This window comes from Idiotropiscis lumnitzeri, chromosome 13 (assembly GCF_059441095.1).
Source record: "Idiotropiscis lumnitzeri isolate Australia: NSW breed Sydney's pygmy pipehorse chromosome 13, RoL_Ilum_1.0, whole genome shotgun sequence".
In the NCBI taxonomy this organism is placed as follows: domain Eukaryota; kingdom Metazoa; phylum Chordata; class Actinopteri; order Syngnathiformes; family Syngnathidae; genus Idiotropiscis; species Idiotropiscis lumnitzeri.
Genome location: NC_142403.1, coordinates 18,742,351 through 18,757,734, shown reverse-complemented (window position 1 = coordinate 18,757,734; position 15,384 = coordinate 18,742,351). Strand labels below are relative to the sequence as shown.

The following is a 15,384-nucleotide window of genomic DNA, read 5'->3' as shown; positions in this document are numbered from 1 at the left end:
CAGATGGCAAGAAGGAGCTAATCAGTGGGACAGGCATTTAGAAAAATGTTAAATCATATATATATATATATATATATATGTTGTGAAAGTCTAACTTTGTCTTGGGGCTGGAACGAATCAATTGCATTTGCATTCATTTCAATGGGGAACATCTCCTCTGTAACCTGAACAGGGTGAGAGGGAGAAAATGTAGACAAATGACTAGAATTGGACTTTGATCGCATTTGTTGTATTTAGACAATTAATTAGATTCTTGTTTTATTTTGGAATGATATGTCATGATTTTTACTTTCTGCACACTTTTGTTTTCAGCTGAGTTCTTTCGAAATAAAGTTGAGTTGAGTCTGCATATGAAATGAGATCACAGTTGCCACGCCATTTTTTTTTTTCGCAACTCCATCCGTGTCTTCCTTGTCCTGTTCTGACCCCGAGAGACGCCGAAGTTGCAGGATGTGAAAGGTCTGTGGGGGGTATTCCTCTCCTCTTTCCCTCTTCTGCCTCCTGCGTCCTGACGTGAGACACTGAAATCTCATCCAACCATTCTGCCAGCGCTGATAGTCAGCGGGGGGGGGGGGGGGGGGGACATGTCATTTCACTCGTCTATGTGTGTGTGAGTGTGTGTGTGTGTGCATCCCTCACTGTGCACCTCACAATGACGAGAGCAGTGGGAGGGGGGCAGGTGAGGTTTGGGTTGTGACAGGGCTCTGATCTCCCAGATAGGGAGATAGCCACCTGATTCAAATGGCTCGCTTGTTCCCGGCAGTCACTTGATCGGCGTGTGAACTAACTCCTCTTTTATTTACAATCGGATGCTACTTGCTGACCTGCCCAACCCGGCCGGGCCAGAACTTCTCCCTTGTCGCTCGCCTATATTTAACACCTCACTCTCCCACATGCACGTAACAAGTCAAGCTACAAATGGGAACGATGGTTAAGTTGCTTTTTACTCCTTTCGTCAAAATTGCAATCTGATTCGCCATGTAAGAATTTTGGAATTCAACCTGTGACTTACAAGTTTCATTTTTTGCACGACCGCTTGCGTGACTTAAAAAACTCCGTCTGTCAAAAGTATTATGTTGTCTGTCTACATGGGTTACTCCACCGTTTGTGTTCTCATGTATGCCACTTAAACTTTTTTTTTTTTTTTAGTCCATCTATGCCATGTAGCATCGTATATTGGCATTTAAGCTAGCGGACCTTCCTGAGGCAAAGCTGAGGCCTCAAAGGGCAGAAAATGCTTGCATCTCAAAATACTCCGAATTAGTTGAGCCACTCTTAAGTCAAAGCAAAACCATCATTGATTTTTTTTTTTTTTTTTTTGGGGGGGGGGCCTTGTACATCTCAGGATGCTGGCGACTTCTGCTGAAATTGGCAACATCCTTCGTTCAACATTTTCAGTTGAAACACTGAAATGAAAGTTGAAAAAAAAGTTTTTAATGTCAGCATTTGATTTAGTTTGTTGTGTTTTCTTGGAAAAAAAAATACAGAGGCCATTATTTTAGGAAGATGACGATAAATTGATATAATGAATATCGGAACTTCAAATGTCTGCAAAATGTATTTTTTTTATTATTTTTTTAACAACTCATTTCAAGTGCATGCCAAAGCAGCCCGTAGCTTTAAGCCGCCCAATCGAAAGACCATTTTAACCAAGTAGAAGGCTACAGGTGAATATTTTCGGAAGAAGGCCAAATTAAAAAATAAATATAAATATAATATAATAAATAAATAAATAAATAAATAGGGGAAGTCGCAGGACCCAAAATCATTTTGGTCCCATTTGTACATAAAACGGAAAATATGCAATCAATGTCCGTCTTAGCTTGAATCTTCCCAAATCAATTTGAGTTTGCATGCGTTTGAAAGTTTTGCGCCAGACTCAAAGTTTTTGGATTTTCTCTTGTAGATTTTGCCAAGACAGACGTCCTCATGTTTTTAGGCCCAATTCTTCTCCCAAGTGCAAAGGAAACGAGCTTGACTTTAAGAGTGAATGTATTTTTTATTTTTTTTTTCCCTTTTCAATTGAGGTTCTTTTACTGCGTGCGACAGAGACAAGTTGAGTCTATCCGGCATCTGCCTGGCTGCCAGTCTGTAACTGTCCTGTCTGATTATCTCACCCAGTTGGCCCCGAGGGGACACCCAGACTGAAAGAGGCCACTCTTCCCTCCAACAACAGCTTCTGTCACAGAATCAGAGAAGGGAGACCTCAGAGTCACCAGCGCCAGAATAGCTTGATAGCCACTGATGCAATCAATCGAAATGCACACCACTGCCGACACGTTTTTCTTCAGAACGCGAGAGAATTGAACGGCGTACTCTTGCGCAAATGTGAACATCGACGTCGCGTTTGGATGAATTGTCAAACTGTCACTTTCAATGTTTTGAGGGGCTGACTTGAAAAGGGCTTGACGATAAATGGCCCAAATCAAATTGACACGATGGCAATCATGGGAGGCGTTTGTTGAAATTACCTCGCCACCCTGCACTTGAAATCGGGTGTCACCAACCTTTTCGGAAATTGAGAGCTACCCGCCAGTTTGAGACACACTTCTGAAATCATTTCTTCAAATGACCTGCACTTAGAGATCGTTAATGATATTTGTCTATGTCAGGGGTGTCAAACTCAAATAGACAGTGAGCCGAAAAGTAAAACATGAACAAAGCCGCGGGCCAGCATTTAATTTTTTTAAAAACAATATTAATGTCGATTTTTGTGTAAGTGGGTTTTATTAATGCAATACAATGTTTAGTTTTTAAAATGACTCTTATCATTGTGAATGTAAAATGGTATAGTACAGGCGTGGGTAAACTACGGCCCGGGGGCCACATGCGGCCCGTTAAATGTTTTAATTCGGCCCGCCGAACTGGAAAAAAATTAAATGAATAAACTCTTTTATTTTCTAAATAATGAGGTCTGTCAAAAATATATATTTTCTTGTCATGCTTTTGTTCACTTTCATTTCAAATTAAATTGATTTTTTTCATGTGTTAAATTTACTCAATGTTCTTAAGTGGTTGCACAAAAAGAAATCATCTCGATTTTTTTGAAGTAGCGGCATATTGACAAAAAGATGATTTCTCTTTGTGCAGCCGTTTGACAAAATCCTTTTTTTTTTTTCCTGATGACGTGACACGTTTCGTTTATTTGGCGTGCTGCTCTCTCATTTGCTCATCAATGGCGTTCTTTTCACGACTTTTTCCAAACATTTCGGCCCCCTTTATGCTCTCTCTTCTCAACATACAATTCTGGATGTGTCATATTCTAAATTAGGACACCCCCCCCCCGTTGCCCTCCCTCTCCGTTTAATGTGCGAGTAGAGTTGTTGGTCAACAGTTGGGTTGGTTTGGGGGAGTGAAGGGGGGGCTCGGGAGGGGGGAGGGGGGGCTGGAACAATGGCGGGTGCTGTTGTGAGCTGGAGTCGGTGGAGGGAAAGAGAGAGAGTCAGTCTGATGACAGAGTGAAAGAGGTTAGTGTCTATGCTGGGAATTGAGAGCAGAGAGTGGGGGGCGGGTGTTCCCGTGTCTGTCGGCTTGTTAATGATGATGCCGGCCCATCAGCTCAACAGCCTTCCCTATCAAGGAATCTCCCAAAAGCCCACAAACAACCTCCTGCGCAGAAAGGCTGTCAGAAAGACGATAAAACGAATCTCGAATCACGGGTCCACCAAAAAAAGAAACGCGAACCGTTTTCCTACAGTTTTTTTCAGCCAATCAGAAAGTGGCTGAAAATGGTTCCCGCCCTTCTCAACACTTGTTACACTTCATAAATGTAGCTTTTAAAATGTAAAATGAAGACATACCGCCGCTGTAAATCCTTGTTTTGGAAACGTGAGCTAGTTGCCATGACAACCGTCCGTCTTCTTACGTACTTCTAGCCGAAGTTCTTCGTCTTCGGCTTCGTTTTTTCGAGGACAAAGAAGAAGAAGGGCGGTAGTCGCGGCAACTACCTGATGTTTCAACAACAAGGATTCACAACACCCAAAAGGTGCATTCTACCTTTGGCTACAATGTCACACGGGATGCTTCTTGAAACTCATTCGCGACCGGCCGAGTTAAAAAAGAAAAAAAGGAAAAAAAATGGCTCTTTGACGTCTTTAGCCGTCAATGGTAGGGAATAAAGATGAACATAATTATTAACAAAAATTATTATTATTTTTTTTTTTTACCTGTGCGTGTGTGTGTGTGTGTGTCCGCTGACATGAATTTCTGAACAAATACTCAAATCAGCAGTTCATGTTTCAATTGTAGACTTTCCGACCTTCCTGCCGCGCTGTTTTTCGGGGGCCCAATTAAAAACCGTTCTGAGTCACCTCGTCACTCCAGCTGCACATCATATCCTTGCCAAGCTATAACTTGTTTTCCTTTGAAATCTTTCAAAAACATAAAATGATTGTTCTTTCTTCCGGCGTTATCGGTCAGACCGTGTTATTGCACTTTCTGCTGTGTCGGATTTGGACGGGCTGACAACATTAAACCATTAGTGTTTTTTTTTTTTTCTTTTTTTGCAGCCTATATTCCACCGCCTCCTCAAAACCCTCCCCGGGCCCGAGGAGGGGCGATCCTCACCACAAGCAGCAAATTTCCGGACAACAAAAGAGCAGCAGAGCATGCAGCACTTTCACTTGTGGCGGCTCCCGTGCAGTCACCTGTTGCCTCATGCCGCTCGCAGCTGCTCTATCTTCCCCGTCCGCCTCACGACGACATGTCCATTTCACTCGCAAATAAATCCATTCGGACCTAAAGACGATAAGTATTACAAATGGACCAAAAGGTTATTCGTCACTCACGGACAAACTGCAGCTTCTTCCTTTGAGCTGAATTTGTCCGTCTTTGCATGAGCGGCCTCCGGCACGGCCGGCCAAGCGTTTGACCTTATTCAAATAATAAAGAGACGCCGTTGGACGATGGCAGAAAAGACCAATTAGAGCGCCCTTGGATGCTAGAATTGGAATATCTCGTGTTGGTTGTATGCGGAATAAATCTCAAAGGTCAAGTGGAAACGCCATTGCAAAAGTCAAAATGTTCACAATTGTCACGAGTTTGAAATGTTTTTTTTTGGGGGCCTCGGATGGTTTTAAATGCCACATTGACAATTATCAATCGTGATTAAACGGTGACTTATGGTATCAAATCAGGCTGCACGAAAAGACATCAAACGATGTTGAGGAGTTCGTCCAATCTTTGTAGTAATGTAGCATTGAAATGACCTCATCTGGTACTTAGCGGCAGAGTTATTTTTATGGCTGGTTTGGGAGCAGCGGAACCACAGACAAGAGCAGGATTGCCCCGGCAGGCTGGCTGGACGACAACAGGCCCGATTGTTGTTGCTCGGCTTCTTTTCACAAATGCTCCACTCCTCTACAGCCCCCCCCCCTTCCCCCTTCCACACTTTCTCCTGGCCTATGCTAATCTCATCAAGAAGCAAAACTGGAATACATGAACAGAAGCGTGAAAAAAAAAAAAACACGGCTTTAGTCGTCATTATTTTTGGACATCATTTAAAAAATAAATAAATAAAAGGCTGAAAAGTGGCTATAAATTGAACAGAATCAAGCAATATGAAGAGGAATAGAGCACTTGAACGCTCCGGGCTATTTATTGTAAGAACAGAAAAAAAAGTTGTAGCCAAGCCTCATCTGTCAGAGAGGTGCATCAGATAACCAACATCAATTTGTCAAGCCGTGTTCCCGCGCTGGCCTTTACAGGATAGGATGACAGAAATGTAGCCGTTGATTGCGGCCGGTCGGCCGACAGTGGTGATCGGCGGCGAAGCCGTTTCATGATGCAGCTTTATAAAGCTGTCAGCATCAATGAGCGCAGATGATCCACGCAACTGGAGCTGCTGGCTGGTGACGTGATGGTGTGAGCGGGTGGGGGTGCGGGTGGGGGGTGCACGCAGGCCTCGAGCCACCGAGAACACAGGCCCGGGAGCACCGAGAGGCTGATGGCATGCTGTTGTGTCAGTGTGTGGTCTGAGTCATTAACTGTGTGTGTGTGTGTGTGTGTGTGTGTGTTTGCCAAAGAAGTGCAGGTGCAGGGAAGAGGAGCAGGCGGGGTGCTTTCTTTTACACTTACACACACACATGCACACACACCCCTTGCAGGTCTCTGTTTTTGCTTTAGCTCTATTCAGTCTCATCTTTACAGCATTAGCGCTGAGGAAAAAAAGCTCCACTCCGTGAATAATGACTGGAGATGCATTACTTTTTTTTTTTTTCGGAAATATTTCCTGATGAGTTGAAATGAGGAAATGACATTTTGTTGATTTTACATATTGTGAAGAAGGAAAAGTGGAGGGATTACTAATAAAATTCTTTAGCTTGGGTGTGTGTGGGCGAGTGCGGGGTTTGTGAGTGGAAATACATCATCACTGTAAAAACAACATGAAAAAAAGTGAATGCAAGATTTCAAGGCAAGAAACTTTGATCAAATTTGAAGTTTTACTGTCCCTTGCGTTTCACAACCAAGAAATACAAATTTAAAGAAATAATGGTTTTAACTTTTGTATGGTTGCCCTCCTTAAAAATATAAAACAACTCAGCAAATTGTTTCGGAGCAAAGGACGTGCATGCTTTGCTGTGCTAGCTAGCATCGTAGCCATCTATGTCAGTAATTTAAATTTTGAAGTGGTTTCAATTTAAATGACAGTTTTAGTCCACAATTCTTTTACCGTGTAATTTGACCTAATTAAGAAACCTATATCCTCATAAAAAGTTCAAATCTGCATAGTCATTTCTGAGCACTTGATACCTTAAAACATGACGTTTTTAGCCGGTTTTAATTTCTGTGCTGATTCAATATAGCAACCCCCCCCCCCCTTGCGCGCCCCAAGCAGACCCAACCCTGGATAACCACACGCCATGGCAGCTTATCACGCCTAACATCTGGGAGCTTTTCTTTTTTCTTTTTCATCCCCAGGCGGAAAAAAAGCAGAGGCGCGCGCTTAGCACCTGTTGCAGTCTAAATATCCCCGAGCGCCAAGACGACACGCAGCACGCGAACATAGGAAGTGCAGCCGGAGCATGCAAGCTCGGGACGCTTGAAAAGATGCACAGGAGCACCTTTACCTCCTCGTCTTTCATTAAACACACAAATGCGCTCATTTACGAAGTTAAAAACAAGCCAATTAGATTCAGATGGTCATGACGCATTCACGGCCCCTCCGAGTTTTTCATATTTGCTAGAAAAACGCTTGGCCCGAGCGCCACTTGACCATTTTTTCATTTTATTTTATATGTACATATGTTTGAGCTATTTTAATTTTATTTTCTTTTGCGCACACAAAAAAACCTAACAAATTATTGTGAAGCAAGCCAAATTTTATTTTTAAAAGATTAAGCGGAATCGAAAAGGAAAAACTCAAGGGTGCATGTTTTGAGCAAAATAAAAAAACAAACCACGCAGCGGACGAGCTCCAATTTAATGAAAAAAAAACAACAGATCAACGTGACAGGCTTTGTCTTGGCCTCTTGTAATAAATAACACAAATTACCCTGCGCGTTTTGAGCCTACTGAGCAAATCTGAAACGAGGGTTCAAGAAATGAAACGTATAGAGCACGTTGCATAATTTCACCAAAGCCTTTTTCGCCACATCAAAGGTGACAACTTAATTTATTCTGTCCTCAGGGCCACTAAGCAGGGACCCGATGTTGCTACAAAGAGTGGAGGGGGGTGGCAACCAGAGACACTTTAATAGGCTTTCCAGTTCAGCCTTTTAGACACAAATTGTTTATCACCGGTGTCCTCGGCTATTACAAACAATTCCGAGTCTTGGATCAATAAATAATGAAGCGTCCAACGATCCCTTGACCTTTGATAGGCTCGTCTGGGAGAGAGACAGAGAGGGGGGAGTGGACCGTTGGGGGGGGGGTCTTCAAATATTCATCTGCCGGTTAATGTGAGCCGCGCTCCCCCGGGCCTCAAACCCGCAAAACACAACGGCCCTAATCTTAATCTACCTCTCTGCGCACACACACACGCACACGCACCCGCACACACGAACACACTAGACCAGATTTAAAACCGTTAGTAATTCAAAGCGAGCTGTTAGCTCATTTGAAGGATTATTATTTTTTTCTCCCGGAGAGAAGAGAAGCGCCGTTTGGCTGGCTTGTGAGACGCATTTAGGAGCGTTTTACTCAAAGGCAAGAAGAGGTCTTGTAGAAGAGAGAGTCGCCGGAGAAGAAAGGTGAACACCAAACAGCAGACAAAAAAAAATAAAAAATAGTCGCACACTGGTTCAAAAACAAGAAAATGCGCCAGCGCATTCCAAGCCAAAAGAAAAAATAATAATAACGCTTGCGAAATCCAAACAATAAATATCGTAGAGCCAAATTATCTATTTTTTAAAGCGTCATTAAAATACAAATGTTGTTGATTTGTACAATGATACTGCCAGAGAATTTGTCTTCACTCCCCCCACCCCCCAAAAAAAAATAATTCGATCAAAATCATAGAAAGAGCAAGTTGTGGATGTTAACACACATTCGGTGGCATGCATTAATTTATTTTTAATTAAAACGTCGTTCAAAACGTTGCCAATTGTCATTGTGGTTCGATGGGGCCTTTAAATGATTTTAGAAGAGCATAAAAAATATATATAAATCGATACCTGAAGGAGTTGAACGTTTTGGTGGATTAATCTTGCCAACAAACTTTCGCGGGAGGGGGCGTGGGGGGGGGGGCATCCACAGGCACTAGAAAACACAAACGCGGTTAACCACCAAGCACAAAAGCCACTATTTTGAATTTTAAACGACCAAGACAACCAGCAGCACCGCGCTTCAAATTCATGACACGACATTTACATTTTGCTCGGAATGAAACAACGACGATGACACCAAAAAATGCAATCAAAACTCAAAGCATTTCAAGTATCCAAATTTCCAAAAATTTATTCTTTTCAAACTGCATATGGAAAAAAAATATACTCAGTTGAAATCGTAGCTGTTATAAGGATGGTATTAGTTTCACTATTTACATGGAGTGGTTGGCTTCTGCGTACAGGCCGCAATTTTTCCCAAATACAACTACAGGAATGAATTTGGAGATAAAAACATAGAATATCACAGTAAATATACATGAATTGTACAAATCAATTAGAAAATAATGAGCACAAGCATCATACCTCAAACTGATGAAAAGTGGGAGACGGGGAATATAAATTAACTTGAAGATGAATGAGCTGGGGGGGGCGGTCTTATTTATTTCCGAACGAAATCAAAACGACTTTTTAATATTGAGCTATAGGAATAAAACAGCATTTGCTGTTTGCTTTTCTGTCCCTTTTCTTTCCAAAGTTTGTTTGGAGCATAACTGATCGCTCCAATTAGTTCTGCCATCATTTGAATATTTTCATCTGAACTGGCTTTATACATACATATATATATATATATATATATATATATATACATAAATATATATATATACATATATATATATACATATACATATATATATATACATATATATATATATATATATATATATATATATATATGGACACACACTGTATATAAAAGGGAAAAAACGATGCAACCTCTTGCAGTTTAACAATTTCATCTGATTGTAATGTTTCTTTGATAAATACTGTACAAAAGATGATTGCAATAATAAAACATTTGATTGCGACTCCCACTTTGTCGTCTTGCAAACTTGATCCAGCAGTGAAGTGAGGCGGGCGTCTAGCTCCTGCATCCTTCCATCCTTCCTTGCTTCCTCTAGAGCTTCCTTAAAACAAATCAAAGGGGAAAAAAAGAGGCGTTTTTGTCCGTTTCCTGCATGGCATGGTGACTTCTATACAACTTTTCCCACCCCATTTTTTCTGTACAAAAATAGTCCAACGTTAAGTCGTCCACAGTTTGTTTGATAAAAGTTTTTTTTTTTTTTTTTTTGCTGTCTTACATGTGTGTTAAGGGTAGCGTGCCGTTGATCGTCGTCCCGGGCACGGTGCTCTGGTAGTGGCCGGACATGTGTAGTCTGGTCTGGGCAGTCTGCTCGCTGACCTCCGCCCCGGGCAGGTACATGCTGATCATGTCCCTCAGATCGCCGCTTTGGCAACCCGGAGCAGCCCGGTGGGAGGACGAGGTGACGATGGGCGGACTGGAGCTGCTCGACTCGGACTTGACCACCGACGAGGGCCCCATGGAGCCCAGGGCCGTCATGCCCGGGGTGCTCTGCTGCGAGTAGGACATAGAGTAGGTGGGCGAGCCGTTCATGTAGCTCTGCGAGCTGGTCATGCTGTTGTACTGCAGCGCGCTCATGTCGTAGCGGTGCATGGGCTGCATCTGACCCGGGTTGTGCGCGTTCAGGCCCGGGTGCTGGTAGCTCAGCTGCTCCTGCATCATGCCGTAGCCGCCGTTGGTCCAGCCGTTCATGTGCGCGGCGTACGTGTCCATGCGCTGGTTGACGCCGCCGCCCAGGCCGCCGCCCACGCCCACGCCGACCCCCGCGCCCATGCCGTTGCCGCCCGGCGCCAGCAGCCCGCCGGGCAAAGTGTACTTGTCCTTCTTCATCAGGGTCTTGGTCTTCCGCCGGGGCCGGTACTTGTAGTCGGGGTGCTCCTTCATGTGCAGGGCCCGCAAGCGCTTGGCTTCGTCGATGAAAGGTCGCTTCTCGCTTTCCGACAGGAGTTTCCACTCGGCGCCCAGTCTTTTGCTGATCTCCGAGTTGTGCATTTTGGGGTTCTCCTGCGCCATCTTCCTCCTCTGACCCCGCGACCACACCATGAAGGCGTTCATGGGTCTCTTGACCCGCTCGGGGCTGTTTTTCTGGTTGCCACCGGGCGTGTTGCTGTTGCCCGTACCCCCCGTGTTGCTCTGGGGGGCCGGGGGCTTCAGTTCTGTCTCCATCATGTTATACATCAGGAACGGCTGGTCTGGCGGCGCTCCCGAGCAGGTGAAATGACAAACACGCGTACTGAGTCCAGACAGGACGAGGAGGAGAGGTGGCGCTGCTGCTGCTGCTGCCCACCTCCCAAAAAAATTACAAAAAAAAAAAAAAAAAAAAAAAAAAAGGAAAGAAAAGAAAAAAGTTACCTGTCGATTCTCTCCGCAACTTTTCCTCTGGACAAAAACAAAACGAGCTTCCACAGCCTCTCTCTCCCCGAGAGCGTGTGTGTGAGTGTCCGCTCGCGTGTGCGTACGCGCGTGTGTGTACGTGTTAGCGTGTGTTTGAGGGGCACACACAGAGAGGCTTCTCTCCCAAAAGGTCCTTGCGATGTTGTGTCCACAAAACTTCTTCGGCCGTCGCTTCTCCAAAAAGGCATAAACAAACTGTACTTTTTCTCCCCTGTCCGCGCGAGCCTTGACAAGTCCAGATAGTTTGGGAACAAGTTAATAGACAACCATTCAAGTGACGCGGCTGTCAGCAAATAAATGGCCTGGACCTGGCCAATCACAGCCGCCCTGCTCCCCCGACACACCAATGGGAGACCTTGATTAGCATAAAGAGGCGTGGCTTGCCCCGCACTGAGAAACGCACTCAGACATGCGCGCACACGGAGCTCGCCTGCATGAGCCAATGCTAAAGTACATATTTACTATTTCTAGCTGCATGTGAAGATAGTTGAAGGGAAATAAAAATGTATATAAGCACTGCCGCAACGTTAGAACATTCTAGAAAGCGGAATTATAAGAGTCTGTTTCAAACATTTGTTTTGTCAACTTCATTTTCAAGACAGAGAGAGAGAGAAAGAGAAAACATAAAAACGAATACAATTTAAATTTAGATGGGTTTTAATTATCATAACGATTTGACGTTTTTTTTTAAAGTAAGGAGAACATAAAAGTGAAAAAATTAAATTAATGATAGACCGACTATGTTCTGTATAATGTACAGGCGATGTTGTTAAAGTCGCACCCCTTGACGATATTGTGAGAACAAAAAAAGTCAGTGATATCCCACTTATGACCCTCAATTATAGCAGCAACACCTAAATCAACTTTGTTAGTTAACTCCAAGCACCGAATTGCCGTGGCGTGAGTGGGGGGGGGCGTCTCTGCTTTTTTTTTTTTTTTAGTTTGAAAAGCGAGTAAAAGGTAATCCAAGATGTTTCCCCCTTTTGTTTGGTGAAGTTGAATGCCAACACACAGAAGGCAGACGGGCTCATCTCAGCACAAATAAGCGCGTTTTTGTTTGCCATCTTGTCGCTACATCTGTCCGGACAAAGACGCAACTCCACTCCACTTCCACTGCCACACTGCTGCTGTTGTTGGGGCTTGGGGGGAGGGGGGTTCAAAGTGGAGGGGGGGGGGGCACACGGTAGAACGGGGTTTACAAGTGGGCCGAGGAATAAAGATGAGTAATATTTCAAGATAAAGTGTAAAGATATAGTCGAGGCAAATCTAGCGCGCGTCAGCCAATTAGTGACTGAAAAGCCCCATCCACCTGCTCCTCTTCTGTTCCGCATCAAACCGAACCCGAGTCCCAATTATCACGACATGAGGCCAGCAGCCTCACACACACTTCCATCGAAATAATTCCGCCATGTGTTTTTTTTTTCCTCCCCACACACATAGAAGTTTATGTGCCGCCACAACCGCCTGACACTTGTTTTGCGTTTCAAGCTGCAGGCTGCCTGAGTGTGCGCGTGCAAGCGCGCGCGCGCAGTCTTGCTGCGTGACACGAGTGCCGTCTAACGGCAAGAGGAAGAACTACAAGCAATGACACCAGCGGAGTTTTCTCAAAGTAACAAGAGTCAGGGACTGCTCGGGGTTCCATAAAGTGCTAAAAAAAACTAACAGCAACAAAAAAGACATTTTTGTGGCAACAAAATTAATTGTTCGACTTAATTGGCGCTGGTGCTTTCTCTGCACTCAAACAATCAGGACGCCGAACCCTTTTAGGATCATGTACCTGAATTAATTCAATTAAAAGCGAGTGTCGATGGATGCGATCCTAATTGAAAGGCAATAGATCAAGCCTGCATGCGGTTCTTTTGCTTGCAGCCATTTTGATATTAGCTGCTGGAGGAGCTCTCATTATGGCGGCCCTGCAACCTTACATAAGATTCATCTGGCGCTTAATAGGCTGTGAGAGGCGACACATGCAGCTCGCTCCATTATAATGCAAGGTTGAAATGGGCCGCTCGGCTGCTATCTGCATCTGAGTGTGTTCCCCGCTACCTCTAATCTGCTTAGGATAATAAAGGAACAGCGGGGACCTGCGGGGCCCGGCCAGCCGGGAATGGCCCTGCATCCACAATCATCGCGAATTAAAACCGTTGTTGGACCCAAAAAAAAAAAAAAAAAAAAGGGAGGTGGGTGGGGGGACTCGCAGGGCACTTGTAAAAGCCCCCACGCTTGCAATGGATGTAACTAATGCAGCAGACAGTGATATCCAAATGTTTGTGCTTAGACAAATAGTGATAGGATCTGCATCGCTTTTAAAGGTTGTGACAAAATGAATAACGAGGGGAGTTGAAAAAAAATGTCAGTCTTAAAATTCATAATTAGAATATATATATATAAATATATATATATATATATATATGTGCGTGTGTGTGTGTGTGTGTGTGTGTGTATAAGGATCGCGTCTTGAAAGTTACAATAGCATATGCAGTGCCATGTTTTCAATATAGTGTAATTTTAAACGTTTCAATTTTTTAAGATTTACGGCGAGTGGAAAATATACCTCGAATAATAAGGTGTATGTTTTTGCCACTAGGGGCCGTAGCACTGACTGGAGACGCACTAAAACTGTCAAAACATCAACACTTCAACATTATTTTGTAGAACCCGATCAGATGGTTTTTAACGACATGATTAATAATTATATCGCCTCGCTAATCGCGGCTTGTTTTCCCCGTGAAATGGAATAAATATTCATTTTAAATCAATCATTGGCGAATACACGGCCGCAGAGCGCAATTTAAATCATAAAGTCAAAAGAAATTTATGGGTAAAGTGACCACAATGGAACAAAGAAATATTGTTATGTGTTTAAATTAAATAGGTTGCGGAAGACGTTTTTAAAGCGCAAAATATAATTAAAGTGAATTTGAAAATGAATACTAAACATAAAGTACATGATCCATTTTTTTAAAGTAAACATCATACATATTTATATAATCGTTTTGCATAAAAACGACAATAATTCTAATTTTAATAATAATACTCATAATAAGAATAACTCATATAAAGCATTCATAAATACTAATTAAGTTAAATAATAGTAAAGAATAACTGCCAAAAAAAAAAACATTCCGCCGGTCTGCGGAGCTTTATGATGCGTCATTCCACAACACCGCAGCCCGACACACACCCACTCGTGTCACACACACGCACGGCTACACATCAAGCAACTAACAAACAGTTGCAGGCTTCTCCTGCATGTCCACGCTCCAACTTACTGGCTCTTGTGCAGCCTTGTCTTCCTCTCGTCGTGATTGGCAGAAAATAGAGAGAGAGAAAAAAAAAAGTTTCTCTTTTTTTTTTCTTCCTTCTTCTTCTTCTTTCTTCCCCCTTCAAGCGCCGTCAAATGTTCTCCAGCTGCAGCGCGCATGCAAGCGGCGAACCTTCCGCATGTCAACGCCGACTAGTCCGCAGGGTTCGGATCCGATCCCGGGCGCGCCTTCTCCGGCTCGCGTCGGTCGCGAGACCGCAGCGGAGCTTCCATGTGTGCTCTGCGCTCGCCCTGCAACAAGGAAAGCCGTTGATGGCGACTCACAATGTGAAAAGGGGCCGATTGAGAAAAAAAAAAACGGAGAAGAATGCAAGCAAGAACAACAAAAGTCAGTTCTAGCAAAGTCTATGCCTCTCCTCTCCTATCTTCCACCCCCTAGCTTAGCCCACATAATGAGCAGGAAAAAGCTTTATATTTTGTTCACTGGGTATTCACAGATAATTTGAAGCCATTGTTTCTGCCACAGATGGTTCTTTTTAATACAATAACGCCGCTCTTTGTGAATGGCAAAGCGCACAATAAAAATCTAAAGCGTCCTCCTGAATAACCATTTTGTTCTCCTTGTATAGGCCGAACAAAAGCGCCAGTGAGGTAATGGCCTGCCTTATTGAAAGCTCCAGAATGGGGATTTGATAAAGATTCTTTTTCACTCCTTTTTTTCCCCTTTTTTTATTTTGCATGGTACAAGGCAAAGGAAAAGAGAAAGTGACACTGCAAGAAGAGGGGGGGGGAGCATGGAAGGGGGAAATCTGCATGACTCACCTCCGATAATAATAATAATAATAATAATAATAATAATAATAATAATAATATTATTATTATTATTATTATTGATCATGAATGCAGGAGTCAAAGGTGAGAGGTTGCACGCAGGCTGGCGCCATGCCCATCAAGTGGAGGCGTATCAAACGTTTCTACAATAGCTCTTAAATCCCGAATACATTACACCCCCCCCCCCCCCCCCCAAAAGGTCTGCTGAG

The 15,384-nt window shown here is 43.6% G+C and overlaps 2 protein-coding genes across 8 annotated transcripts in view; both read right to left on the bottom strand.

Annotated features, from left to right (window-relative positions):
* LOC148324903 (uncharacterized) overlaps positions 1-15,384 on the bottom strand; it is a 94,243-nt gene that overhangs the window by 17,509 nt on the left and 61,350 nt on the right. For 5 of the 6 annotated variants that reach the window (XM_088313781.1, XM_088313787.1, XM_088313780.1 and 2 more), the window contains one exon: positions 14,352-14,635. The exons of the other annotated variant lie outside the window; for it this stretch is intronic. In XM_088313781.1, coding sequence (XP_088169907.1) covers positions 14,352-14,503 — 152 coding nt within the window. In that variant the 5' untranslated portion in view covers positions 14,504-14,635. The remainder of the gene's footprint in view (positions 1-14,351; positions 14,636-15,384) is intronic. 6 annotated transcript variants of the gene reach the window in all.
* sox2 (SRY-box transcription factor 2) lies at positions 9,579-11,980 on the bottom strand. Of its 2 annotated transcripts, XM_088313778.1 has the most exons (2): positions 9,905-11,980; positions 9,584-9,730 (listed from the first exon to the last, which is right to left on the bottom strand). In XM_088313778.1, the coding sequence occupies exons 1-2, from the start codon at positions 10,861-10,863 to the stop codon at positions 9,721-9,723; spliced, it is 969 nt and encodes a 322-aa protein (XP_088169904.1). In that variant the 5' UTR covers positions 10,864-11,980; the 3' UTR covers positions 9,584-9,720. The 2 variants fall into 2 exon arrangements, with proteins under 2 accessions (XP_088169905.1, XP_088169904.1); XM_088313779.1 differs by having other exon boundaries at positions 9,579-11,980.

What these genes read in the sequence shown, in the direction of transcription:
- sox2 (XM_088313778.1), bottom strand. Translation starts at nt 10,863, where the DNA reads ATGTATAACATGATGGAGACAGAACTGAAGCCCCCGGCCCCCCAGAGC.